Source organism: Pongo pygmaeus, chromosome 18 (assembly GCF_028885625.2).
Source record: "Pongo pygmaeus isolate AG05252 chromosome 18, NHGRI_mPonPyg2-v2.0_pri, whole genome shotgun sequence".
Classification (NCBI taxonomy): domain Eukaryota; kingdom Metazoa; phylum Chordata; class Mammalia; order Primates; family Hominidae; genus Pongo; species Pongo pygmaeus.
In genome coordinates, this window is record NC_072391.2 from 1659486 (window position 1) to 1687307 (window position 27822).

General features: G+C 57.5%; 2 protein-coding genes across 9 annotated transcripts in view; one reads left to right on the forward strand and one right to left on the reverse strand.

Annotated features, from left to right (window-relative positions):
- The window catches only part of IFT140 (intraflagellar transport 140), a 105961-nt gene that overhangs the window by 20586 nt on the left and 57553 nt on the right, over positions 1-27822 (reverse strand). The window lies entirely within an intron of this gene.
- On the forward strand, positions 1323-26495 carry TMEM204 (transmembrane protein 204). The gene is made up of 3 exons (XM_054454681.2): positions 1323-5612; positions 13003-13158; positions 25709-26495. The coding sequence occupies exons 1-3, from the start codon at positions 5333-5335 to the stop codon at positions 25951-25953; spliced, it is 681 nt and encodes a 226-aa protein (XP_054310656.1). The 5' UTR covers positions 1323-5332; the 3' UTR covers positions 25954-26495.

Below are 27822 nucleotides of genomic sequence, written 5' to 3' on the forward strand. Positions count from 1 at the left end.
GAGGGGCTCGGGAGGACAGCCAGGGAGCCCAGTCCCACCATGGTACCTCTGTCTCTGGGAGGTGTGGGCTACCCACATCTCAGGTTCCCCGGCTCCCACAGAATCACAGGGCAAATGGCTCTGAGACGGCAGCCCCGGGCAGGCTCGGCGCACTTGCGTCCGAGTCTAGGGGCTGGAGGCAGGCTCCTGGGACGGGCCCTGTGGTGGTGTCTGTGGCTGCAATGCGGCATACCCAGGTGCCCGCTCCTGAAAGCCAGCAGGTACTTTGTGCCTGGTTTTACATGTACTTGGGTGAAATCCATGGACACGTTCCACCACCCAGGGACGCAGGGCAGGGAGGTGCGTGTGTCTTAGCAGCAACCGGCCCAGGCAGTCCCTGCTCGTAGGTTTATGCGGCAACACGTGCCAGCTCAGCCCACAGCCCCTGCCGCGTGGCACAGTCATGCCTGGAGCCAGGAGAGGGTGTGTCCAAACCCACAGGCCAGGCCCTCGTGGGGGTGCCAAGCGTCCGGGGGGCCGGGAAGTGAGCCTGCCTCCCTGCCACTGCCATCACATGCGTGTCCTCTGATGGCCTCACATGGGGCTCCTCACAGCACCTGGGTGCACCCACTGGCAGCTTCCTGGACGCTCAGTTGGCGCTGCGGTAAAGGTGACGCTGGGCGCATGGGACCTCAGGGAGGTGCCCCAGGCAGCAGCGTCCTGATCTCTGATTCGTGCTCCTCAATCTTTTGGCTTTGGAACTCCTGCCACCAACTCAGCACAGGGAGAGGCCTGAGCACCCGGCCCACCAGCCCCTCAGGCTGTGCTGCCCTCGGTCCTCTAGAGCTCCAGGCAGGAAGTCACATCTTTACACTGAAACGTCTAACAGCAGAAAACCAAGGTTTGTCTTTCTCCTCTATGCTGAGGTCCTGGGTAAAAATCCACGTGGAAGGACCCATGGGTGTAAAACTAGTTTATAAACGGCTCAGATACAGCTGCCCCGTGCTGAGACATGCCTCAAGACTGGGGGTCCAGGGCTCCCCAAAACGCTGCTGGGCCTCATCTGTCAGCTAATGATGCACGTGGAGTGCAGTGCAGGGGTCACATCCGAATCTCAAAAGAAACACTGTGTCCTCACTGCACAGCTTCCAGTCAATTCTACAGATCGGATGGAAGGGATGCCACGGCTCCTCACAGACGTCTCACTTCTCTAACATCCAGGTGGTGGCGGCGCTGGGGCCTCAGTGAGTGAGGCGATGGCCGCTTCATAAACAGCACGTTGTAAGACATGCAGTCTTTTTTACTCTCCTGTCCCAAAAGACTTCACGACTGAAATCTTTTTTTTTTTTTTTTTTTTGAGACGGAGTCTTGCTCTGTCACCAGGCTGGAGTATGGTGGCGCGATCTCGGCTCACTGCAACCTCTGCCTCCCGAGCGATTCTCCTGCCTCAGCCTCTCGAGTAGTTGGGACTACAGGCATGCGCCACCACACCCAGCTAATTTTTGTATTTGTAGTAGAGATGGGGTTTCATCATGTTGGCCAGGATGGTCTCAATCTCTTGACCTTGTGATCTGCTTGCCTCGGTCTCCCAAAGTGCTGGGATTACAGGTGTGGGCCACTGCGCCCACCCCACAACTGGAATCTTTAAAAAATCTCCTGTTTATGTGCACCCTTTCCCGAGGCCCAGGTGTGGGACTGGACAGGGCTGGGACCTGCCTCTACCTGCCAGGCGTGGCTCCTTTCTTCTCCCTTGTCCTGAAAACAACTGGTTCCTTCCGTCCACATCCAATCACGGTGGAAAATCACAAACAAGCACAGGAACCTGGCAGCTGACTTGGGTCCCAGCCGGGCTCCCCTGTGCTCTAAACACCCGTCTCTCCCACGTGGAGGCCGCCTGTGGGGAGTGGGAGAGAGCCCGCAGGTCAGCCTTGGTTTTGCTCTGGCTCCTGGGGCCCATGTGTGACCGAGGACCCAGCCAGCACACCGTCAGATGCCCGCACTTCCATGTGCCCTGTCCTGGGCATTAAGTCTGCACCATGCGAGGCTTGGAGAAGCATGTGCTGGATGTGCGGCCACCAGTGGAAGCTGGACACACCCTCCCACAGGCCCCTGCCTGCCAGGCCAAGGCTGCTGGGAGAACCCATGGGAAGGGCGGTCACAGACCCCCAGAAGCGTCCAGACCCAGGCACTCTCCGCAAGCTCCTTCCACGGCCAGTCTCCTGCTCTGGCCACCAGCCCCGCGTGATTCCTGAGTCCTCTCCACGACGGCCGGCCAGGGCTCTCGGGACAGCCTCGACTCCAGTGTGGGGTTCTGGGGTTTGTGCATCTGACATAAATTCCAAGAAGTAAACACCCTCTTAGTTCCCATCCAAGTCTTGAGAATTTCCTGTTGTCCTGGCCAGTCTGTGGAGTCACCCACATCTGCACTTCATCAGCCCCGAGGCACTGGAACAAGAAGCAGATGGGCGGCAGGGGACGCAGCCTTCAAAGGTCCTGCAGAAGCTCTGCCGAGACCACTCTGTGTCAGGACGAGGGCGGCTGGCGAACAGCGGCTTGACGATCACGCTTGCCAAGGCCGCCCCCTCCCTCCATGTCCCTGTTCTGTGCTAGGGCTCCCGCTCTGCTGGGTATATGGGAGCCTCAGACATACATGTGGGAGGGGGCAGTGGGACTCCACTGTGACCAAGACCCCAAGCAACAGGGGGAGCAGGAGGGTGTGACACGCTGTGGGGGAAGCCCACCGCCCAGTTGCGAGTCCCCTTACTGGGAGTCACCCCCGAGAGCCACAGATCCTCCCAGGAGGGTCGCTCTTAACTTAAATGCTGCTCCCAGGCCTTCCGCCCTCCTGCGCCCAGCCTCCCATAGCGTGCAGGGTTAGAAGTGGCGTGACAGCTGAGGGCACAGGGACCTGGAGCACCCCAAAAGTGCCAGGAGGGCGGGGGCCAATGCTGGCCTCTGCGAACCAGGACTTCTGGGGGTGCTGCCGCCGTGTGGGAGTCTGGCCATGGCCTCCTCCCCACTCAGCCTGAGGAAAGGACCAGAGGCGGCCGCTGAGACAATCAAACGTGTCCTCTGGGCTCTGAAACCCAGCACTGGCTTTCTGTTGGAAGTTAGCCATTTGAAGACTCCCGAAAGATAAATAGTTTAGTTAATTAAGGAGGAAATAAATTCTTCCCCCACGGAAACTTTTGGGAAACTTCCCTTTCAAGGCGCCCTTCTGCACCGTGTGCTTAGGAACACTGAGTGTTTGAGACACTGCACCCCTGTCCACCTCCGAGGAGCAGGGCACAGGCAGGAAGGGCTGGGGACATCCCCCCAGGGCCTTCCAAGCCACCCGGGAGAGTGGGGGCCGGCAGCACCACTGTGCCCCGCACACCCCGTCAGGTGCCGGGGGCCGAGAACAGAAACAGAAACAGCAACTTTTCCCCGGGCACAAGCCAAGGAAGACGGGAAAGGAGAAACCTGACGGACACATCTGCGACAAATCCCCAGGGAAAATCCCCCACAGGCATGTCCCTCAGGAAGCCAGTGGAGAAACGCTTCTCAGGACCCAGCATGCACCACGGGCTGGTGAGGACGGAGCTGCTGCCTTTCTGGAACAGACACGGGGCGTGTGTGGGGAACCTTGCTTCACCTGTGGATATACAGAGCCACACGCCAATGTGTGAATGGAGACTGGTCCCAGGAAATGGCAGCTCTTGGGACCGCCCTGAGCCAGGGCCCAAGCACGGGCAGTGCATGGACAGGAAACGGTCAAAGCTCTGCTGTTACCATGGGCTGGGAACAGGACTCTCTGTCCCAGCACTGTCTTGGGTGTGTGCCCGTGAACGGTTTGCACGGATGTGGGACACCTGCATTCACGAAGCTTTGGAGCCCAGGTGGGGTGGGAATCCCATGCTGAGTTTGGGGTCTCTTGAGATGGGACAGAGTATAAGACCCTCTCGTGGTGTCTGCCCAGCAGGGCAGAATAATTCTGAGCAGAATAGACGAAGACGCTTCGAGCTCCCCGGCAGCATAAGCTCTGCCCGAGAGCCTGAGCACTCACAAGGTGACCTGTCTAGTCCTGTCCCCAGCTGTGGGGGGTGACCGTTCCCATCAATAGCAGAGATGGCCCAGGCCCCACGTGACATTCACTCTGTCCCAGGCCCCGCTGAGAGCCCCACCTGGCACATCCAGAACCCTACCCTTCTTGCCACCTAAGAACGACCTGGCCCCGAGGTCCTCCAAGTACAGGTCCCTGGCCCCGCAGGTCTGGGTGAACTTGCTCCCTCCAGGCACACGGGTCTCTCCCCTTCCCAGCAATCCTGTGATATCTGCCCCCCTTTTGAGGGCAGCATTCCCGTGACGGGGGCAGGCCTGGAACACGCGGGCGGGGGGAGGCTTGTGGTTTCTATGGTCCTGGGGGTACCTATGGTCCTGGGGGCAACTGGATGGCTGGGGGGTGTGAAGTCCCCAGGGCAGGCAATAGTCGCTCAGTACCAGCCTCCAGGCCCTGGGGGCCACCAGGCTTAAAAGCCACAGGTGAGACGAGGGGTCTGTCCTGCACCCGGCATCCCTGGCCGCTCCTCTGGGACAGGAAGATGGGGAGGGGCGGCAGGAGGTGGGCCTGGAGCAGGGCCTCAGAAGTCTCCTGGCCTTTCCCATCAGGAAGCACATCCTGTTGGTGTCTGGCTGCCGTGGCAGGGCCGCTATTTGTTGCGGTTGGCTACGCCCTCCAGCTCACCAAAAACAGTCTCAAAAACAACCATTTCCTCTCTGCTGAGAGCCAGGGAAGGCGAGCTCCGTGCACACGGGCGTCCCTGTGGCAGCCACTCTGCTTTCCAGGACCGGCCAACTGCCCTGGAGGCATCTGCACAGGGGCCCAGGCAGCACAGAGGAGCTGTGAACCCGCTCCACGCCGGCCACCCTGCCCGGAGCCTGGCGCTCACAGCGGGCCGGTGCTAAGGAGCGCGGCGCGGGCTCGACTCCCACTGCTGCCGGCCTCCCCAGCGACTCTCTTTTCCACTGCTGCAGGCGAGAAGAGGCACGCTGTGCAGTCCGGCCTCTGCTTCCCGGGAAGACGGCGCACTCCTGGCCCTGGGTTCTTGCTGCTGCCCACCCTCTCCTCCCTGGGATGGGCCCCGAGGCGAGCGGCTTCAGCACAGGCCTGGCCCTGCTCCAGGTGCAGGAAGGAGGATAAGGCCGGGCCGAGAGGCGGCACACCTGGACCATCCCATGGGCCTCCGCCCGCGCCGCCCCGAGGATGAGCGGTGATGTCCTCTAGCCACTCCTAGCAGCGTCGGCTCTCCCTGGACGTGCGGCCGCGGACTGGGACTTGGCTTTCTCTGGATAAGTGGCGGCACCGGTGTCAGCGATGACCGTGCAGAGACTCGTGGCCGCGGCCGTGCTGGTGGCCCTGGTCTCACTCATCCTCAACAACGTGGCGGCCTTCACCTCCAACTGGGTGTGCCAGACGCTGGAGGACGGACGCAGGCGCAGCGTGGGGCTGTGGAGGTCCTGCTGGCTGGTGGACAGGGCCCGGGGAGGGCCGAGCCCTGGGGCCAGGGCCGGCCAGGTGGACGCACGTGACTGTGAGGCGCTGGGCTGGGGTTCTGAGGCGGCCGGCTTCCAGGAGTCCCGAGGCACCGTCAAACGTAAGTCCACTTGTTTTCCTGATGCCTTCAGCATGGTCAAAGCTGGAGGGCACACGGGAGACGCCAGGCGCGGACCTGGTGAGCGGGTGGGGAGGCCTGGCCCCTGCTCTGCCCTGAGCGTGGCCTCTGGGCAGGCAGGAGGGGGCACTGGGTCTCCCAGGGAACCAGGCCCCACGGCCCCCTCTCCCTGGTGAGTGGCGGCCCCACACACTCCTCCTGCTCAGCACAGAATCTGCCTCCAGCTCTTTTACACAGGAATTCATCTCAGGCATTTGGGGGGCCTCTCTGCTGTTACGCATAGTTAAGAGACGAGTACATTAATCAAATCAAGGAAAGGCATTTTTGCTTGGTTGAAAATAATTATTATGGCTGGGCGCAGTGGTTCACGTCTGTAATCCTAGCACTTTAGGAGGCTGAGGCCGGAGGATTGCTTGAGGACAAGAGTTCAAGACGAACATAGCCTACATAGTGAGAGACCCTGTCTCTAAAAATAAAAAAGAAATGAAAATACTGTTTCTTTACTCATGAGTAAAATAAACAAGAAATGAGTAAAATAAACAAGAAGTTTAAAAATACGCGGGTGAGTTCTGGCTTTGTTCTCACGGTTGCTGGGGTCTTTGAGGTGGAGAGCAGCAGAAGGATCCCCAGGGATGGGCTTCAGATGGGACGCTGGAAAGGAGACAGGGAGGCCAGGACACTCGGAAGGGGACAGGGATGCCGAGTGGTTGCGGAGGAGAGGAAGGGACTCAGAATGATGCCACCGCACCGTGGGGTTTGAGTGGCAGGTGTGGGGCTGCATAAATAGGAAGGCGCTTACAGCCCACGGGGTCATCTCAACAGTCACGGCACGGGGACACAAGGTCTCCCAAAGGCCGACTCTCTAAAACTGCCAGCAAGGTTTTGACTCGCAGACACCCCAAATCTCTGCTGCAGAGCCTCACAGACTTGGGGTTGGACGCTCCTTCTGCTCTGAAGACAATGCTGGTCTCTGAGGCAGTGCCTCTGCTCCAGGCTTCCGAGGGAGTCCCGGAGTCCTGGGGTAACACACATCACGTGTGCCTCAACCACACAGCTCCATCCCCAACCTGCCGCGCTCAGAACCCTCAGCGGGGAATGTCATCCCCATTTCACAGGCAAAGAAACTGAGGCTTTGCAGAAGGCATGTGGCTTGGACAAGGTCCCACGAGGAAATTCAACCCCCTTCTGTCCACTCAAAGGCCCTCAGCTGTACTGCATGGCCTGGACTGCACACCTCCTCTCACATCCTTCACCAGCAGGGACCAACAGCTGTCTTTTAAAAAGATCAAAGCCTGTGAATAACTTCAAAGCTTCCACCGGCTCTCAGAACTCGGTGTCTTATGGGAAGCCCGAGGCTTGGGTCTCTGCGGGACTCAGGCCAGGCGCCCTTCTTCCAAACTCTGCCTGCTCTGCTGAAGAAGGAGCTGCAGCCCCGTTACTGTGCTGAGCCTCTCGCGGGGGCAGCGGCTCAGCAGGCCCCTGGAGGTGGGGCCGGGCGCTCATGTGCTTTGGGACCATCACTGGCGTCCATCCCACAGAGCACTTGCGGGGGAGGGAGTTCCCTGCCGGCCCTCAGCCGCAGCTCTGCACCTCCAGGCCTCCTAACTGCTGCCACAAACACCCACAGGTGGCCCAGGCAGCCCAATCTCAGGGCAGCTGGAAGCCTTGGCGCCCCTCCCTGTTGCTACGTCTTGCATTCCTCCAGTCTCAGGACCACGTGTAGCCTCTGGGACAACCTATGCATCCGTCCCAGGCGCCTGGCTGTCCACTTGCTTAGGCCTGCTCACCTCAGGCCAGCAGGACACACGAGGCCCCTCACAGAGCCCCCTGGACTGCCTCCTGCTCACCTGCCTGCATCCACTGCTCCTCCCTGAGCCCTGGTCAGCCCCTTGGACAATATTTACAACATCCTCCTGCAAGTTGTACGGCATCGGCAGCTGGCTGACCCTCAGCGAACCTGAGCAGCGAAGGTTTGTCCACACAAGGGAAGCGTCACGGAAGCTCCTTGTAAATGAGACTCAGCTCAGGAAAAGGAACAGGCTCAATGGGTAACTTTTCTTTAATTTTTAAATGTATTTTAAGACGGAGTCTTGCTCTGTCACCCAGGCTGGAGTGCAGCCACCACATCCCCCAAGGCCCCAAGACGGGGACGCGCCCAGAGTCTCCCTCGGCTGTGCTGGTGTCTTCCTCCTGCCTCTCTCGCCTTCTCCTTCACCGACGTCCATCTGCACTGGTGCCCACCTCTCCAAGCCCATATGCTGCTCTCCCACAGGGTGGTCCCTCTGTCCACAGCAACATTCGCTGCCCCCACTCACGTGCACCCATGTCCCCAATCGGGTGAGGGGCCGCTACCTGCCACCACCGCACATCAAGCTAGCCTATGAACTTTCCTGCAAAATCCTGCCTTGTGACCTAGGCGGGCCTGGAAGTCACCCCTGGCGGCGGGCAGCAGCTGTAGCCTGGCCACCCCACTGAGTCCGGCCAGCTCCTAGCGTCTTCCTTCATGCCTTGGCCAGTGTTCCTTGTAAAATCACCCAGCACGTATCATGGGCTGCGACCGTCTGTGCTGTGAGGCTGGGTGCTGGTTTGCTCACAATTCCATCCCGAGAACCAGTCTAGGGTCAGGGTGGGGCACGCCAGGGAAGGCAACGTCACACCGCGTGCCTCCTCACACACGCCAGGGACAGCAACGTCACACCGCGTGCCTCCTCACGCACGCCACGCCATCCTTGGGGTTTCCGGATGTCACTGAGGCCCGCGAGGATGTCTCCGGATGGCTCTGTGCCCTGAGGCCCTGCCCCATGGAGCACACAGAGTCAAAATCATCCAGCGCTTGTCACTCGCAAACATGACCAGGAGCCTGCCTGAGGGACAGGGGACGCGCCCCGGACATCCTGAACTCTGGTCAGGGCAAAGAGGGCTGGGCCCAGGGCAGAGGAGCCCGGTCTCGACTTCATCCAGGTTCAGGCCCTCCGGTGCCCCTGCCTGGGGCGTCCTGTGGCCTGTGGTGAGTGGGACTTTCATTACGGATCGGGGTGCTCTCTCCCTGTGAGGAGCTCGGGGGACCAGGGAGGCCTGAGGTCCACCTCACATGCCATGTCCAGAGGGGGTCTCAATTTCGCCTCCTCACTTCGTCTCGTTTTGGATATTTACTTCATCTCTCTGTATTTCGTGCGTTCTGTCAGGCATCTGAAACAAGGTGGCTTGGGAACAGATGACCGTATGATTGAATCTTGAGGCAGGTGAGCCGGAGCCTGGCGCTAGCTAAGGGGGAGCCCCACCCCTCTCTCCGGTGGCTCCACGTGTCCCCGTCACTATGCACGCCCCGCCACCCATCACACGGCCACGTAAGACCCTGAGACCCTGCCTGAATACAGGGGGAGGACAGAGCTCCCGGGCTTCAGCCCCTGCTCGGCCAGGACCCAGCTGAACCACGTTTTCACCGACACCTTTAAAAGTCAGCTGCTACCACGCAGAGCCACGCACACAGGCAGCACCGCAGGAACCCGTAAAACACCCGAGCGGTGAACGCCAGCTCCAAACAGCTTTCTTGGAGCAGGCGGGAGCGTGGCTCAGACAGGAAGGCTCGGTCAGGACAGGAAGGCTTGGTCAGGAGTGCCTCCTTCCTGGCAGGACGGTGGGTCTGTGGGTGCCCTTGTGGTGAGCCACGCGCCCTGGGGACTTGGAGGCTGCACAGTGGCTTGTGGGGCGCGGCTGCTGCACAGAGCCCCTTCCATGGTGTGCGGCACAGGGCTGTGTGCCTGGAGCTTCCAGGAAGAAAGGCTGAGAGGCCAAGGCTGAGGGCGAGAGGACAGGTCAGGGGTGCGTCTGTGCATTCCCAGCTCCCAGGAGCCTCGGTCACTCACCCTCACCACAACTACATGTGCAGCTGTGCCTGGTGCTCAAGCCCACCTCGGTCATGCCATTCTGGGCTATGTTCCTCCCGGGGCAGCCCTGCACCCCTCCTCCCCCTTCATTCTGGTCTTTCCTCCCCTCCAGGGCAGAGCGCGGAGCCCTGGGCAGGGAATCTGAGCTGCTCCTCTCTCGAACATGACCTTCTGCGTGATGTTTTAATACCTGTCTCATTTTGCAATGTTTAGAGAAGCAGAGGCTTCTGGATGGAAGTCATTGCCAAGACAGTTAGGAGCAAAGATGGCACAGCACCGTGCCACAGATCCTGCTGGAAGGGGCCTCCAGAGCTCCCACACGTCCCTAACGTGTGGACAGGACGCCCTCAAAATGCAGGCCTCACTCCGGTCCCTGCAGGCTGTACGTGGTCACTGCTTGGGGCTGGCTGTGGAGCCCGTTGGAGCAGTCAGGAAGGTCCTGCCAGTCGGCCGGGGCAGTGTCTGCCTGAACCCTGGCTCCTGCTGGTCCCATCTGCACAGGCCCCAGGGCAGGTGAGAAACCCAGGGCAAAGGCGCCCCCCACCTCAGGCCTCACCAAGCTGCACGGTGCCATGCGGCCCCCCACCTCAGGCCTCACCAAGCTGCACGGTGCCACGCGGCCCCCCACCTCAGGCCTCACCAAGCTGCACGGTGCCACGCGGCCCCACACCTCAGTCCTCACCAAGCCGCACGGTGCCAACGCCGCCCCAAGCCTCAGGCCTCAGCAAGCTGCACGGTGCCACGCCGCCCCACGCCTCGGGCCTCACCAAGCTGCACAGTGCCACGCCGCCCCACGCCTTGGGCCTCACCAAGCCGCACGGTGCCAACGCCGCCCCAAGCCTCAGGCCTCATGAAGCCACACGGCGCCACGCCACCCCACACCTTGGGCCTCACCAAGCCGCACAGTGCCAGTGCCGTCCCATGCCTCGGGCCTCAGCAAGCCACATGGTGCCAATGCTGCCCCACGCCTCAGGCCTCAGCAAGCGGCATGGTGCCAGGCTGAGGTCAAGCACATCTCTGCTGTCCCCTGGCATTTCCAGTGCCCTGGGCTCTGCCCCTTCCTCCAAGCACTCTGGCCCCACGGCCACCTGTGCCCACGCTGAGCCAGGTCCTCACCTGCTGCCAGGCTTTCCCGCTGTCCGTACGGGAACCCCTTGGCCACCAGGCTGGCTCTCAGCACCCGCGTCTTCTGTTCCTTCTTTAGAGAGAAGCTCGCGGGAGTGCTATGCTTTCTGCAGTTACTTTGGAGATGAAAGAACGTGAGCTCAGTTACGTGGCAGTGACGCTCACTGGGGCGTCTGTTTTGTTGTGAGAAAAATGAGTGAGGGGCAGCTGCTGCCACTTCCCACAGCCCTGTCAGTGGTGCCCGCCTGTCTGCGGGTGGGCAGTGCGCTCCGCTCTCCCCTTTGCCGGCGGAAGGCTCATGGTGCCATGTACCGGCTGCTCAGACTCCTCAGCAGCCCGGGGGCCTCCGTGCCCCAGGGTCCTTCATGCCTCCACGCTCTGTGCAGTGCCCTCACACTCTGGAGGCCTCAGGGCTGGGGGTGCCACCCAGGCCAGGGTGGGCACACTGGAAAAGCCTGGCACCCAGGAAGGAGAGCTCCCTCTGCCCCGAGTGACAGGAGGGGACGCTGCAGAGGGAAGCAGCTTGAAATACAGTGGGTAGGACGGGGGGTACCCTCAGCGGCGAGGAGCAGTGCACCTCCAGGGATGCTGGGACACCGAAAGCCTAGACAGAGACGATCCCAGACACCAGCTCAGCCTGGGGCCAGGGTCGGATGTGAGCGCTGGAGCAGCGCCCAGCGCAAGGGCCAGGTGGGAAGCAGATGCCTCGGCTCCAGAGCTTTGAGGTTATTCTGTGAATCCAGATTGCATTTTAATAAATGTTGAGGTTGAACCGTGTGGAATTGCTAATACTGGCAATAGTGGTTCCAGCGGATACTTCTAACCATGTAAACACTCAGGAAGTAAAGCAGCCCGCATCCCCCACCACCCCTGAGCCTTGATGCCAGCATGCCTGCCCCGTGCACGCATGAACCTCGACAGCCTCCCCTGCTGGGCTGGCTTCCCACAGGCGTGCTCTGAGGAGGCAGCCTGAGGATCTCCCCATCCCCTCTCGGCCTCCACCCAGGACACACAGCAGTCACCCCCAGAGGCCGGCACCTGCAGGGCTCTTGGGAGATTCTGCTGCTCCCGGGATTCTGGTGTCTGTGATGGATGCGGGCACAGGGACCCGCTCCCGAGTGGTGAGGCTGCTTCCCTCTTAGATTCCTGCATCAGTTACCTGAAGAGTGCCCTGAAATTTCAAGGCAAGCCATTTAAAAAGGTGCAACTGTTTGTAACGACTTAGTTTTGGGAATCGAATTTCCCAAATATTGTTCAATCGAAAACAAGGCATGGTGATGACAGGCTAGGGACTCTGTGGGGCTGTTGCTTCACGGGCAGTCCCTGACTCCGGGCTGAGTGTCGTCAGCACGCATATTGTCTGCTCTGCAGCACGCGGGGACCTGGGAACACACTGCTTCACCACCACCTCATTTGGGCCTCTGTGTAAGGTTTTATTTGCGGGAGAACATTTCTCTGCTACAGAAATGTGACGAGTCATGGTCCCTGAGGGCAACAAACACACCTCCCTCTGAAGTTCACTCACAGAAGGCTCCATCTTCCCCTGACCACGCGTCCATGTGCCCTGCCCGCCTGGCTCCTGCAACCAGGTGTAGGTGGGGGACAGAGAAGGCTGGGCACAGGCCTACTGTGAGTGGGGAAGCAGGCCCTGACTTAAGCCGCTGAGTGAAGGATTTGCGGCAGGAGGTGCATGGGGTGGGGGTGCCTGGGCCCCAGGGGGTGAGAGGGGCAGGTTGGGGGCACCGGTTCAGACCCATGTCCGACCCCTGCTCAGCCCCTTGCTGGTTATGAGGGGCCCAGATGAGCTGCTTCTCCTCGGGCCCAAGTCCCTCAGCTGCTGGGAGGAGGGAACACCACCATGGGCCGCTTGGGGGTCGGGCAGCCGAGCACGCAGGACAGCAGGCCTGAGGAGCCGGCTCCCCGTGGAGTCTCCGGTCAGGCAGCACCCTCGTCTTGGATGCTGTGAGTTCAGTGACAGGGAAGCCGGTGTTGCTGGTGGGCTTCCCCTTCCCACCTCCACCCCCACGCCAGCGCCTTCAAGGGTCAAGTCAGGCGGAGAGAACAGCTGTCTCAGGAAGACAGAGATAGCAGAGTAGGGCCCGTCCCTGCAGGGATACGACCATGCAGCCAGGTCCGGCGGCTGGGATGAACCCTTCCCATCGGGAATACATGGGACCCAGGGCTTGCAGGCAGGTGACGGGGAGGGCGGGATGCTTCCAGAAGGCTCTGCCCAAAGGAGGCACGGCCTGTGCCGACCGCCCTTTCCGAGGCAAACAGAGACCACGAAAGTGGCGTGACGGCCGGCGTGGCCTCTGGAGCCCACCTGCACTCACTGCTGCCTCTCTGCTCTTGGCCCACAGTGCAGTTCGACATGATGCGCGCCTGCAACCTGGTGGCCACGGCCGCGCTTGCCGCAGGCCAGCTCACCTTCCTCCTGGGGCTGGTGGGCCTGCCCCTGCTGTCACCCGACGCCCCGTGCTGGGAGGAGGCCATGGCCGCCGCGTTCCAACTGGCGAGTAAGTACCCAGGCGGGTGTGGCCACCGCGTCCTTGCCTCCTGTGGCCTTCTGGTGTCACAGGAGGGTCCTGAGGCCTTGGGTGGCCTGGGGGGAAGCTGCAGGCCGTACCTCTCAACATGGCCACAGGCCACTGAGAAGCCCCATGGGCCATCCTCCCTTCCCATGGGCTGCTGTAGGCAAGAATGATGAATGACAGAAACACACCCAGGTCAAGGAGCAGGGAGGCCGCGACCACCTGGTGTGCCTGTCACACCCTTTTCCACTTTAAAGGCTGAGGCGCTTTGCTTTCCTGAGTCTGTGGGGTCTGATTGCTGACTGGCCCTTGTGCAGCCCACATGGGGCGGCCTGGGTCCTGCCCCTTCCTCAATGCTGAGGCAGCTGCTGGGGAGCAGCCCCTGGCCAGAGGCAGAAGGGCCCATGCCTGGCCCTGCCCTGTGCCCCTTCCCAGCTAAGAGGCCTAGAACAGGTCAGGCCTAGGGAGGCCAAGGCATGTGCTCTGTTATAAACGCAGCTTCCTAGGACCTGCCTGGGGTCAGCGCAGGCCCTTTCCGTGAGCGGGACAAGACAGAGTGAGGAGAACACGCTAGCACGTTCCACACTGCCTGAGCCGACAGTGAGGTGCCTGCACGAGCACACGCCGTGTGCCTGGCCCGGACACAGACGCAGACGGCAGGACCCTCACGAGGACGCTGGCTTCCCTAAGCCCCCATGTGAGTGGAGGGGGCCCAGCCTTGCAGGCGAGGGGCCGTCGGTGCTCAGAGCCTCCTCTCAACACTCTGGACCCAACAACCTGGGACAGGTCTTGAGAAGACCTGGTGTCACAGAGGGTGACAGTGATGGAGCTGTCGTAAATGACCTATGGAACGGTCCTGCGGCGTTCTAGACAAGTGCTAGAGCCACAGCAGTGTCCAGCCATGACCCCCAGCGACCCGAGGGGGCTCTGCTGGTCTTCTGTGGCTCACTGAGAGGTTTGAGGACTGTGGGCATCTGGGGCAGGCTCAGGTCTCCAGCTGCTCACTGGGACAGGTCAGCCCGGTGCCCGCAGAGGCAGGGACACAGAGAAAGCGAACATGTCGGCCCATGGCTGAGCGTGGCCAGCACAGAGCTGCCCGCACCCTCCTTCTCCTCGGGGCCGGTGCGGCGTTCTGCAGGTTGCCCTGCAGTTCCCACAGAGGAAGTGGCAGGAAGTCCAGAGTGAATCATTCTAGGAATGATGATCCTGGGCCCTTATCTTTCTTAAGAAATACAATTTCCAGAAGGAGGCTGACAGACTGTGGGGGCAGGTATTCCTGTGCTGGCAAGTGCCCCGGGCGAGTCAGGCCGGGCTCTCTGCGCGCTATTAATAGCATGGCGTGGCCCTGGGCAAGTCACTTCCCCTGGCGGGCAGGGGAGGGAAGGGAGGGTGCCTTGAGGCTTCAGTGGAAGAGAACAGGGCGTGGAGCCCGGAACTGGAGCTGTGTCTTGGCTCTATCACCATCGACATGGGGTCAGGCAGATGACTGAACTAACGTGAGCCTCTGCATGCCCAACTTCGAAAAGGATCATTTCTGCCCCCACCCAACTGATTGTAAGAACAAATGAGACAGTGATGTGGGACCTAGGACTGACTCCGCCTCCTCCCCTCCTGCATGACTGCAGGGAAAACATGAGACTCTCAACGAAGTACCCAGGCTAGGAAAGCTCCCACGGGGCCCTCTGCTGACCCGAGGGCCATAAAACAGAGAAGTGGTTTTCCTGTCTCACTGAAACGGCCAATCTCTACTGCGTGCGGGGATCAGAAACGCCGTGGCTTAAAGAAGGAAATGGAAGATTTTGAAAATGTAATTGGAAATGCTGGGTCAGAATAAAGATATTTTAGTGGCATAGAGAAAGCAAAAGCAATAGTTTTTTATTCTGAAAATAACTCCTTCTATAGGATAACCCAATGGATCACTACATTTCTTTCTTTTCTTTTTTTTTTTTTTGAGATGGAGTCTTGCTCTCTCACCCATGCTAGAGTGCAGTGGCGCAATCTCGGCTCACTGCAACCTCAGCCTCCTGGGTTCAAGCGATTCTCCTGCCTTAGCCTCCGGTGTAGCTGGGACTACAGGCACCCGCCACCACGCCCCACTAATTTTTTTTTTTTTGAGACGGAGTCTCACTCTGTCACCCAGGCTGGAGTGCAGTGGTGCGATCTCAGCTCACTGCAAGCTCCGCCTCCCAGGTTCACACCATTCTCCTGCCTCAGCCTCCCGAGCAGCTGGAACTACAGGCACCCGCCACCAAGCCTGGCTAATTTTTTTGTATTTTTAGTAGAGACGGGGTTTCACCGTGTTAGCCAGGATGGTCTCGATCTCCTGACCTCGTGATCCGCCCGCCTCGGCCTCCCAACGTGCTGGGATTACAAGCGTGAGCCACCACGCCCGGCCCAGATCACTGCATTTCTTAATAAATCTCCTGGAAACTCTTGTTTAGAATTATTAGCACTGTGGATTTGGCATGTCGAAAATGACAGCTTACTTCCTGCAAAATCTTATTTCAGGACAAGATAGTGTTTCCAAATGTATTTTAAGAAATCACACATGGGGGCAAGCACCCTGATGGACTAAACCGAGCTGTCTTGCAGCATTCCTGGGGGACGGGGCTGGAGGCCTTCGGAGGCCTGTCCTGGTCAGGAGGGGTGGTGGCGGGGGCAGGACTGTGCTCCAGCACGACCTCTGACAAGGTTGGATCAGGCTCTGTTCAACAACTGCCAGAACGGCAGGCACCAGGGCGAGGGCCAGCAGCACCAAGAGGGCCCGTGGTGTCTCGGCGGCTTCTCTTGCCCCCACAGGCCGTCTCTCCCCCTCAGTGTCCAACCATCACCCCTAACGGGTCTGTTTTGCCCAAAAAGGAAATGCATTTTGGCCCTGTTTAGACTTGTTTCATTGACAAACAGGACAGAAAGTAGCTATGTGCCTTTCTTCTATCATGCTGCTAATTTTAGAGTCGGGTTTTTTTCCTGTGCTCGCGTCTGTTTTAAACAGTCAGGGAGAGACTGAAGGGCGCCAGGATGTCCTGTCACAGGACAAGGAAACGCCTGCTATTACCTGTTATGCAAGTGAACCTCGATCCCAGGGCTCAGCAGAGGTGGGGTGGGCAGTGGGGAGAGAAGATGCTCATGAAAGGAGGAAAAGTACATGGAATTATGGGGAGGATGGAACACCCTGGAAAGCCAGAGTGCAACACACTGAAAGGAGGGCTCCTTGTCAGCTCGAGAGAGAGGCGATGGGGCCTGTGCTTTTGCTGTCACTCCACGAATGTTTCTGGGCTCAGTGCCATGCTCAGCACGCCACCTGGGTCTGCAAAGGGACCACCCTCCTCGCCCCTCAAGGCTCCCTCTTCCCTGCTCTGACACCCAGAGAGAGCAGCTGAGATGTGCGGGGACCCCACTGTCCTGGCTTGGCTGCCGCTGCCCTTGGCATTCTATTCAGAGCTTGCATTCTGCTCACTCCACAGACCCCTTGCTTCTCCCCTCTCCTCCTCGTGGCCTCTTCTCTCTGCACTGCACCTCTGTTCTTTCACAGTCTGTGGTCTTGTTGATTTGTGCAGATAGGCACGGGCAGAGAGGGAAAGGAGTATTGAAGGGGGGGTCAGGGCAAATGGCCAATGGAAGGTAAAAGGTCATTACAGCCTCTGATGGCTGCAGCCACGGTGTGACCCTGGCACCTGACGCTTGAGTGGCACAAGGCTGAGGGCGACTTCTGCAGGCAGCCTAGGCCGGCAGGCTCCCTGGCGCTCTCCGGTGACTGAGGATGCTCTGAGCCCTCAGGTGTTTCCCGGCCGGATTGCTGGCTGGTTCTGCGGGAGCCCAGAGCAGGTGGCCTGGGTTCTACTCCTGGCTCTGCCCCTGGTCAGCCGTGAGTGCCCGGACAAGCACCCCCTTCCCCTGGCGTGATCTGTGCAGTGGAGAGTGACCACTCCAGCGCACAGATGTGCTGTCGTCAGCAATGCTCGCAGCTGTTATTCCAGCGTCTCTCTGAAGCCCTGCTGGGTAACATGCACGCTGAGAAGCTTCAGGCCCGAGACGCATCCCACATGCTCCCTGGTGCAGCATCTGTGCTCCCCACCTAGGCCTGTCCCCCTCGGGGGGGGGGCAAACTGTCCTCTTGGCAAGAACGCTGCCAGGATCTGTTCACGGAGCAGGGCCCTCCCGCCTGCAGCTCTGGCTTTCACACAGGGCCTGGGCCTCAGGGTCTGCTGTCCTGAGCCCGGCCTGAAGAGAACACTTTTCGGTGGTTTGATCTAGCAGCCCTGCAGAGCTCTGTACTTGGGTTGAGGCGTATCTTCAAAGGGCAACTCCTTAGCCATCGCTGGAGCCCCAGGGCAGCTGTGCTGTCTTACTTGGGCCAGCATGAGGAGGTCGTGGCCATGCATTGGGGTCAAGCCAGTGAAGTCCCCGTCGTCCCCCAGTCGGTGCTCACATGACACTCTCTGCATCCGTGTGGGGACCTGTGGCATCTTTGCTATAAGTATGCTGGGCTTAGCTGGGTTTCCCCTTGTTTTGGTGCCGGAGAGATGGGCGTGATGCCGAAGGCTTCTTGCCTGCTTCTTCCTTGAAACAATCCCTCTTTCCCCCTCCCCATTACCTTGTAATTTGTATAAATGACTTCCAATCCTTTTTGGAAAATGGTGGCATATAACCCAAAATTCCCTGAACATGACATCGGGGCACCAGAAGGACACTAGAAAGGGCACCATGGATGGCACTGGTCCGTCCCGATGCCCCGTGACACACTGAGAAGCTGACTTGTAGAAGTCAGCTCTTCATGTTTTATTCTGAACTGCCTTCACAATGGCATTTAGGTTTTCCTCGAGACACTGACTTTATCAGTCCTTAAATGGCCAGCAGGGTTGATACTCACTGACCTGGAATCTTGCTCGCTGGTGAGAAAGTCTGCTGTTTTCTTAGACTTGGGAATCGTCTCATGGAAATATACACTTTTTTGTTATTTATAATAACCTGGTTCTTTGCTTGGTCTGGATTATTTATTCATTTGAGACAGGGTCTCACTCCGATGCCCAGCCTGGAGTGCAGTGGTGCAATCTGGGTTCAATATAAGTTCCGCCTCCCAGGTTCAAGTGATTCTCCTGCCTCAGCCTCCCGAGTAGCTGGACTACAGGCATGAGCCACCATGCCCAGCTAATTTTTGTATTTTTGGTAGAGACGGGGTTTCAGCATGTTGGCCAGGCTGGTCTCGAGCTTCTGACCTCAGGTGATCCACCCACCTTGGCCTCCCACAGTGCTGGGATTACAGGCGTGAGTCACTGTGCCCGGCAAATCATCTATTTATTTCTTAAAGCATAGATGGGTTCTTGCCATGTTGCCCAGGCTGGTCTCACACTGCTGGGCTCAAGTGATCCTCCCGCTTCAGCCTCTCAAAGTGCTAGGATGAAGGCGTGGGCCACTGCAATCAGCCTGGTCTGGATAGCTCACTTGCCTGTCTTTGGTACCCACTCCCCAGGCATCAGTTTATGTCCCTTCGTCTCTTCTTTCCCTTCCAACTTCGGCTGTTGAGAGCTTCGGAGCCTCTCGCTCTTCCCTCCCAGGGCCTCTCCCTCTAGAGAGGATTGTTTGGGTCACCGTCATCTTGTTGCTCACAGGTGGGAAATGCCAGCCCCAGCAGGGACTTGAGGTGGCCAGGCGGCCGTCTGCTCCACACAGATTCTCTTTAGAGCCAGTTGCATCCAGTTTGCTAGCTCTGCAGCTGTACAAAGAGCATCAGGGGTCAGCCCTGGGGTCTTTCCACTCTGCCACCTGTGTGCATGTGTGACAGCCATTCCAAAACGAAGGCCTGTGACAAAAGCTGAAGCCCCAAGAAGCCGCAGGAAGGAAAGGAGAGGGGAAAGGGCTGGCTGGGCTGTGGAGCTGTAATTCACACTGTCCGGGCGGCTCACAGGAAGAGGCTGTTTGCTTTGGCAACACAACTTCATGAAATGGAATTGATTCCATGGGCAGAATTTCGTGTTTGCTAAAACTCTTCCCTTACATTTGTTTCTAGACAAAGTGATGAACATCATTGAAAAGTTTTGGGAGAAAAGTCTTCAGGAAACAGGACAATGAGAAGAGAGGGAATCTTAATATAAAGACGGTGGGAGAATGGAAAACTCAAAGGTTTAGGGCCAGCCCCAGCCCTGTCTCCTTCCACCCCTTCCTATCTCCCCCACGTAGGGAAGGTGGAAAGGACAGAAGTAAAACGCTAACTTGATTTCAGAACAGCATCCACAGCACAGTGCGATTACGCAGCTCACTCAGTCACCTTCTTTCGTGCGTCTGGAGGCCAAGGTTAGAGCAGATAGTGAGGCATGTGGCTACAGACACCTCTGCATTTCCGTGTATTTGTTGGCTTTTTACTGCTGACATGTGGAACACACGGAAGGTTCCCTCATGCCAGGCATCTGTTCACGACGTGAACCTTTCTCCGTCAGGGTAGGATCTGGGCCACCGTCCTCCGCAGGAGCCACCTGGTGCTCTCCAGCAGCGGTGCCCCTGCCTGCTCTGGTGCTAGGACGAGGGCAATGTCCCCTTTTCACAGCATGCCTAGGGCCACGCAGGTTCATGAGGTTCAGGGCCTGGTGGCGCCTCTGGGTCTCACTGGTGTCTGAGAGCACTGTTCTAACCTTACAAACCCCTCTCTATCTAGATGTGCTCTAAACAGAACCAAAAACAAAAGCCGACACTGGTCTTCACATAGAAGTCATGTAAATGCAAAATTTTAGTTAGCCTTTTTTTCACACAAGGTACAGACCTAGAGTTTTCCCTTCTGCTTCTGTGGCGATAAAAATGCCAAGTAAGCTCCAGCCTTGGAGCTGTAGTACCAGTGAGTGAAGCGCGGCTCCCAGAACGCGGCTCCAGACGCACCCTGGGTGCTTTTCTTTCTTTCTTTGTGTTTTTCTTTTCTTTTCTTTTTTTTTTTTTTTGAGACAGGGTTTCGCTCTTGTTGCCCAGGCTGGAGCGCAATGGCAGGCAATCTCAGCTCACCGCAAGCTCTGCCTCCCGGGTTCAAGCAATTCTCCTGCCTCAGCCTCTTCAGTAGCTGGGATTACAGGTGCCCGCCACCACACCCAGCTAATTTTTGTACCTTTAGTAGAGATGGGGTTTCACCATGTTGGCCAGGCTGGTCTCAAACTCCTGACCTCAGGTGATCCACCTGCCTCAGCCTCCCAAAGTGCTGTGATTACAGGCGTGAGCCACCACGCCTGGCCACTTGTTGCTAGATTTTCAAGACACAGCTTTCTAAACTCATGACTCAGGGTTGGCCTGCCCTGCTCCCTCCTGCTTTGTGATGGTCCCTGCCTGTTAGGCTTGCTGTTTACACCTGATCTGCCACCTTGATTACTTTTCCACTCACACTTTTAGGATGCAGGGCCCATGTCCAGGTTGTGTGTGGACATGTGAACTCATACTTCTTTAATCAGTTTATCTACATTCTAAGTCTTTTTTTCTTTTTCTTCTTCTCTTTTTTTGTCTCCCAGGCTGAGTGCAGTGGTGCGATCATGGCTTACTGCAGACTCGACCTCCTGGGATCAGCCTCCTGAACAGCTGAGGCTACAGGTGTGCACCACCACGCCCAACTAATTATTTTTACTTTTTTGTAGAGGCAGGGTCTCACTATGTTGCCCAGGCTGGTCTCAAACTCCCGGGCTCAAGCAATCTGTCCACCTTGGCCTCCCAAAGTGCTGGGATTACAGGCTTGAGCCACCGCCCCAAGCCCCTTCGTCTTCTACATTTAGAAACAGTGTTCTTGGAAGCAGACAGATGCTCTGAGGTCTGAGCTTGTGTTTATGGTAAGCAACACAGCCAACCATGCGCAGGGAGGTCATGCATGGATTAGAATGGTCGACCCATTCTAATGCTCTAAACGACGCATTTTCAAAAGCTATGACACTGATCTTAAGAAAATAAGTAAAACTCCTTTGTTACAAAAAGCACTTAAGAAAATAAATAACGATAAAACAACAGTTCAGGAAGCACCCTGTGATGCTGGCCAGTGCCAGGCAGGCAGAGGGGCTTTCCAGGTGGGCCTCGAGGGACCCAGCGTCTCAGGGCTGGGGTGGCTCCACACTGCTAGGGCACCCGGCAGGCTGCCTCAGGGCAGGAGGCGGGGCTCAGTTCTGCTTACCCGCTCTGTGCTTTGCCCCATGGTTTAGTCTTTCCACTTTTAATTTAGAGTCTGGAGAGCCTTCCCTGCAAGCTTGACCCTCCAGGTAGGGCAAGGCCCTGCCAAATGCCACCCTCTGGGGACACAGAGATTAATGACTTCCCCATCTCTCTAAGAGGAATGCCAGTTCGCCAAGGAAAGTCAAGAGCGCCCTAGCCGTCTCTGTGGCTGATGCTAACCCTAGCATGATCCCCGGCGTGCCAGTGGAGGCTGAACAGGCCTGCTGAGTACAGGGCCACGTAGCCGATGCCAGTGGGTCCTTGGGAATCGTGGTGCCCCTCCATGAGCATTCGAGGGCACCAGGGTAGCGGCATCTATGTGGTCTGGCCAAAGGGCCCTGTCCCTTTGAGGGGTGTTGGTCACTAAAATGCCAAGGCTGCTGTTCCTCCTCGCCTTTCCCACAGGTCCACACTGCATTCTGTTCTGTTTCACGTCTACTTTGATCTCCTCAAATGATTCACTCAACAAGTAATTGCGGAGAGACTTCTGGGAAGCTGTGGTCAATGGTGGGGCAAGTTCTGGCCCCGGGGAGCCTGCCCTCTGGCGGGGGAGAGCGGCCAGGGCCACCCATGGTAAAGACACAATGACCACAGCTGGCGGCGGGGCGGGGTAGGTGCAACTCAAAGCCGAGGCCCAAAGGATCAGAAGCAGGAGGGGCCCCTCCTCCCCAGGGCCAGTCAAGCCGGGGACAGTGGCACAAGGAGAAGCCCAGAGCAGGTGGACCCAGCGACTCAGAGAGGTGGGAAGGGCCACTGGGGCCGCAGGGTGGCAGAGGAGCAGCCGCAGGTAGCAGGGTAGATCCTAAGGCAATGGGAACCACAAGGGTGCTGAGTGTTGGGGAGACAGGATGTGAGTTTCATACAGATTAGGGTGCAGCGGTGGAGGGAGGGCCGCCTGCATCAGTATCCCCAGCAAGGTCACCCGGCACTGCTGCAGACACCTTGAAACGTCCAGGACATTCCTCACTGTCGAACCCAACTTCAGGATGTGCTTGTTCACGGAAGAGCCTAAGATCAGCGGCACTTCAGTCTTCTGTGTTTTGTTGGGAGCTACCTGTACAAAGGAGGCCACACCACACGCGTGTGGTCCGGCAGACCCGGCAAGATCAACTCTGCGGGGCCTCCTCCCCGGGCTGGTTGCCCCGTGTTTCCTTAGAGTTTTCTTCCCGAGGTTTTCCTAGAAAGCCACTGTGAATCCGAGCTGTGCACTCAGAAGCCTCCCGGGTGTGTTCCTGGTGACGTCTCTGGGCCTCTCCCTGGTGACGTGTGGCCCGTGCTGTCCCCCTGCAAGCCCCTCCTCCCTGCTGGACCACTGTCCACTGCTGGGCCATCCAGAGCACATCTGCCCCTGGGGTGCGCGCTCTGAGGGCAGCTGACCCAGGGCCTCGGCCGTGCTGAGCTTTGTCCACTCGCCCTCCTGGGAGTGGGGCTGCAGGTCCCAGGGCAGCAGTGGCTTCCAGAGCAGCCAGTGCTGGCGCAGTCCCAGGCGAGGGCAGCCCCTCCACTCGCGGCTGCACCAGTCAGTGCTTCTCCCTTTCTCATTTTTCTCAGTCCAGGAAGTGAGTGCATCTTGTCCATTCCAAAAGCCTTAGGGTCGGCCCTCCGGACTGAGTTCTCATCCCTCACACTTCTTCAATGACGGTACCTCCAGGTCCCCTATGTATGGAAACTGACCCCCACGGCAACCACAGATCGTGAGGGAGGTTGACCCTGGAAGCCATGGGGGGCCCAATCCCTTTCCACTGTTCCATTCGGATGATTGATGTGTGGAACTGGAGGCCCCAGAGATTTTAAACATGTTTCTGTAACACCCGCAAGTAGAAAGGAAGCCTGGTGAGGGGGAGAAACAGGCTGTGGCCATGGCGGGCTGGAGCCTGATGAAGGCGGGCTGGAGCCTGATGAAGGCCAGCTGCTGCCGGTATAACCTCCTCCCGCCCTCGAGAGTCTCAGGGCTTGCATCGCCCCCCTGCTGGGCTGGGACTCTCCCCAAGGCTCCCACACTGCCCCTGCCATAAGTGCCACACCCCTCCTGCTCGCCTCTGTCCCAGGTGTCCTGAGCTCTCCGCTGTGCCTGCCCTGCCTCCAGGGCCACCTCCTCTGAGCCCTGACACCAGCACAACCCATCCCCCACTGGCAGAAAGTGCCAGACCCCGTGAACACGAGAGGACGCGGTTCAAAGTGCTCTCATTTTCCTCACACACAACACAGGCTCATTCCTTCACCCCAGTAACACAAGCATCGATACCACACAATCATGAGCAGAGGGCATATTCCGCACTGGTAGAAATGCCAGAAGTTTCCTTTGTTAGTATTCATTACAAAGAGAATTGCCTTTTTTTTGAAAGGGAGTCTCGCTCTGTTGCCAAGGCTGGAGTGCAGTGGCGTGATCTTGGCTCACTGCAACCTCCGCCTCCTGGGTTCAAGCAATTCTCTGCTTCAGTCTCCCGAGTAGCTGGGATTACAGGTGCCCGCCACCACACCTCGCTAATTTTTTTTTTGTATTTTTAGTAGAGATGGGGTTTCACCATCTTGGCCAGGCCGGTCTTGAACTTGTGACCTCGTGATCCACCTGCCTCAGCCTCCCAAAGTGCTGCGATTATAGGCGTGAGCCACTGTGCCTTGTCTAGAATGTTATTTTTAATAAAACAGAAGTATCCAGGAGCTACCCATGTATAAAAAGCTCCATGAAGTATTATAAAGAATGAACACAGAAACCAGTCACTGTCATTGTTCAGGACAAAATGGAGATAGATAAATGCTTAATTCACACTTTCTGGAGGATACAGTGATGATGAGAAGATAATGCTTGGGTTTTTAGGAAAAACAAGGCTGGTTACCCATCTCTTGCTCTCTGTCTCTCCCTCCCTGTGTCTCTGTCTCTTTCTCCCTCTGTCTCCGTCTGTCTCTGTGTCTGTCTCTGTCTCTCTCTGTCTCCGTCTGTCTCTGTGTCTGTCTCTGTCTCTCTGTATCTCTCTTGGTCTCTGTCTCTCTGTGTCTCTGTCCCTGTGTCTCTTTCTCTCCCATCCTCTCTCGATGCTGGGGCCACACGGGGCAGGGCATGATTTGGTTTCCTGGGGAATGCAGGGGAGGCGGTTGGGAGCGGAGAGACCGGCATGAACAGACGCACAGGTATCAACATGCAGGCCAGGCGGAGGGACAGCAGTGGGGCTCGGCGTGGCCGGAGCCTGGGGAGGGACATGGACAAGTCCCCCATGGACAAGAGGTGCTGGAGAGTTTAATCTGGACCAGTATGAGTTACAGAGAGTCTCTGGCACTTTGGGTACAAGAAACAGACTCACTCAGGTTACTGTAACAGAGAGGGAGGGGTGCTGGGTGGGCAGAAGCGGGGCTGGGGCTGAAGGCTGGCTGGAGGCCCCATGGCCTCCAGGACAATCTGTGGCCACGTCCCCATGGCCGTAGGGGATGAGGAGGGGCAGGGCCATGTGGACAGCCTCTCCTCCATCCTAGAGCCTATGTTTCCAGCTGGATTAGGATGCCCAGCTCCATCGGTGTGGCCACAGTGTCCTGTTATCCTAGTTGGTAGATTCTAGGCACGAAACCCTGATTTTCCTGTTGTAAGAACTAAAAAAGTCTTTGGAGCTCCTTAAAGATAAAACTGTAAGCGAAACTGTAGTATCAGCGACTAACTAGACGGGAACAAGCTGCGCCAACCAAGGGTTGCTCACAGCCCACCTCTCCTTCTCTGGTTTCAGGCTCTGGAAAGAGAGGAGAAAGCATGGAAGGAAAATCCGCCAGGCAGGAGGGAGGGTCTAGAACGAGAAGCACTGACTCAGAAGTGAGGGAAGACACCAGATAATAGCCAAGGAGCCCTAGACAAGGCCCCGGCCCCATCTCCGCCCTGCCTGAACTGCAGACTCCAGGCCATCTGGAGTTCCCAAAGCAAAGGCCAAGAGCAAGAAAACTGTCAGAAGCATAGCTCTGGGCGCGATGAGCACCAAACTGACCTGTTTCCAGATAAGACTTAGAAAAGTCTTTTATTTGAACGAAATAAGCATTTACAAAAGTCAGAGATGGATTTAACACAAAATTACTGCTGAGTCTGGAGGGCTAGGAAAGGCCCACCCAAGTTGGTGTTGCAAGCATCAGTGCTGACCTGAAGAAAAGGCCTGCCGCCTGGCCAGGTCACAGGAGCAGCACGCCAGGACACAATTAAGCAGACACATACCACCCTCCACAGCCACCAGAGCCTAAAGTCCTAAGAGCCACAGTAGGGCTAATACAAGGTGGCTCAACACCAGGGCGGCCACCCCGTAAAGCAGGAACCCGCTCTAGGACAGAGGGCTGGGGAAGGAGTGGAACTCGCCTTCCTCTCAGATAAGGCCTCTCAACCCTTCTCTCTCATCTGCAGGTTTTGTCCTGGTCATCGGGCTGGTGACTTTCTACAGAATTGGCCCATACACCAACCTGTCCTGGTCCTGCTACCTGAACATTGGCGCCTGCCTTCTGGCCACACTGGCGGCAGCCATGCTCATCTGGAACATTCTCCACAAGAGGGAGGACTGCATGGCCCCCCGGGTGATTGTCATCAGCCGCTCCCTGACGGCACGCTTTCGCCGTGGGCTGGACAATGACTACGTGGAGTCACCATGCTGAGTCGCCCTTCTCAGCACTCCATCGACGCGCACCTGCTATCACGGAACAGCCTAGAAACCAAGGGACTCCACCACCAAGTCACTTTCCCTGCTTGTGCAGAGGCACGGGATGAGTCTGGGTGACCTCTGTGCCATGCGTGCGAGACGCGTGTGCGTTTACTGTTATTTCGGTCATATGTCTGTATGTGCCATGGGCCAACCTCGTTCTGCCTCCAGCTTTCCTGGTTAGCGCAACGCGGCTCCACGGCCACACGCGCTTCAGGGTGGAGGCTGGAAGCTGAGACACAGGTTAGGTGGCGCGAGGCTGCCCTGCGCTCTGCTTTGCTTTGGGATTAATTTATTCTGCATCTGCTGAGAGGGGCACCCCAGCCATATCTTACACTTTGGTAAAGCAGAAAACCAGGAAAATTTTCTTAAAATATCCACAATATTCCTTGAGTGAGTCAGAATCTATAGGCGATTAGTGATGGTTTCAGACAGAATCGTGTTCGTGTCTGTTTTGCTCGATTCCTTTCCTAAGTTAAATAAATGCAAGCCTCTGAACTCTGTCTATAACTTGTGTTCTATCCATCTATACTGCGACATGGCTGAAAAACATTTGATCCACTTTTCTGTGATTTTTTGGGGGATCACACTACGGGTCAAAACGACCTTTTCAGAGACGCCGTAGGCATACACACCCTTATCCACACTTCTGTTCAACCAAGTCTCAGAAGCCCAAGTCCTTACAGACTCTCTGATCAACAACTAGTAGAATAAAAGGGATGAAGTCTATTTGCTTAAAAACCTTCAGCCAGCCCAGGCGCGATGGCTCACACCTGTAATCCCAGCACTTTGGGAGGCCGAGGTGGGCGGATCATGAGGTCAGGAGTTCGAGACCAGCCTGGCCAACATAGTGAAACCCTGTCTCTACTAAAAATACGAAAAAAAATTAGCCAGGCGTGGTGGCGGGTGCCCGTAGTCCCAGCTACTCGGGAGACAGAGGCAGAAAAATCACTTGAACCCGGGAGGCGGAGCTTACAGTGAGCCGAGATGGTGCCACTGAACTCCAGCCTGGGTGACAGAGCAAGACTCCGTCTCAAAACAAAAAACAAAAACAAAAACAAAAAACCTTCGGCCTATCTTTAGCGAAATGCTTGGTGGGCTACAAAATGCCTGCATGATGCCGCACTGGGTCCAAACAACCCCGTGTCCTACATCTGTTAAGAGAGGAACAAGCCGTAAGTCCTTGAGTTGGGCAGAAAACATCTAACATCTGCATCTGAGGGGTCAAAACCGGCCCACGCCCCACCCCCAGAACCCAGAACCCAAGGCTGCAACCACAGTCCTGGTGCCTGGCCTGGCGCCTCCTCTGCCTGGGTGCAGCACTGCGTGGCCTCATGCCCTGCTGGCATCGGCCAGAAGGAGAAACTGCTGTGATGTGTATAGTCGGGGCCGGGCCGTCAGGCCACCCGCTGCTAACATAAATGTTTAGTTTGGCTGCTTCTGGCCTTCTAGCGAGTTGAGGGGATCAGTTTGGATTTTGAGGCCCGTATTGCTCCAGGAATTGGTCTTCGACTGCTAAAGACTGGAAAGCATTTACGGACTGACTATGACACACTCAGCACACAGCCTAGAAATACCAGATGCACGTCCACAGTACACACTAGCATGGATAGTTGACTTCTATCTTCTCCTGCTCAACTTTTTTATGACAAGGAATTTTTATTTTTTATGACAAGGAATTTTTAAACCAGAGGAGGCTGAAAATAACTGTTTTTTGTTTTGTTTTGTTTTCTTTTGGACGGAGTCTCACTCTGTCACCCAGGCTGGAGTGCAGTGGGGTGATCTTGGCTCACGGCAACCTCCACCTCCCGGGTTCAAGCAATTC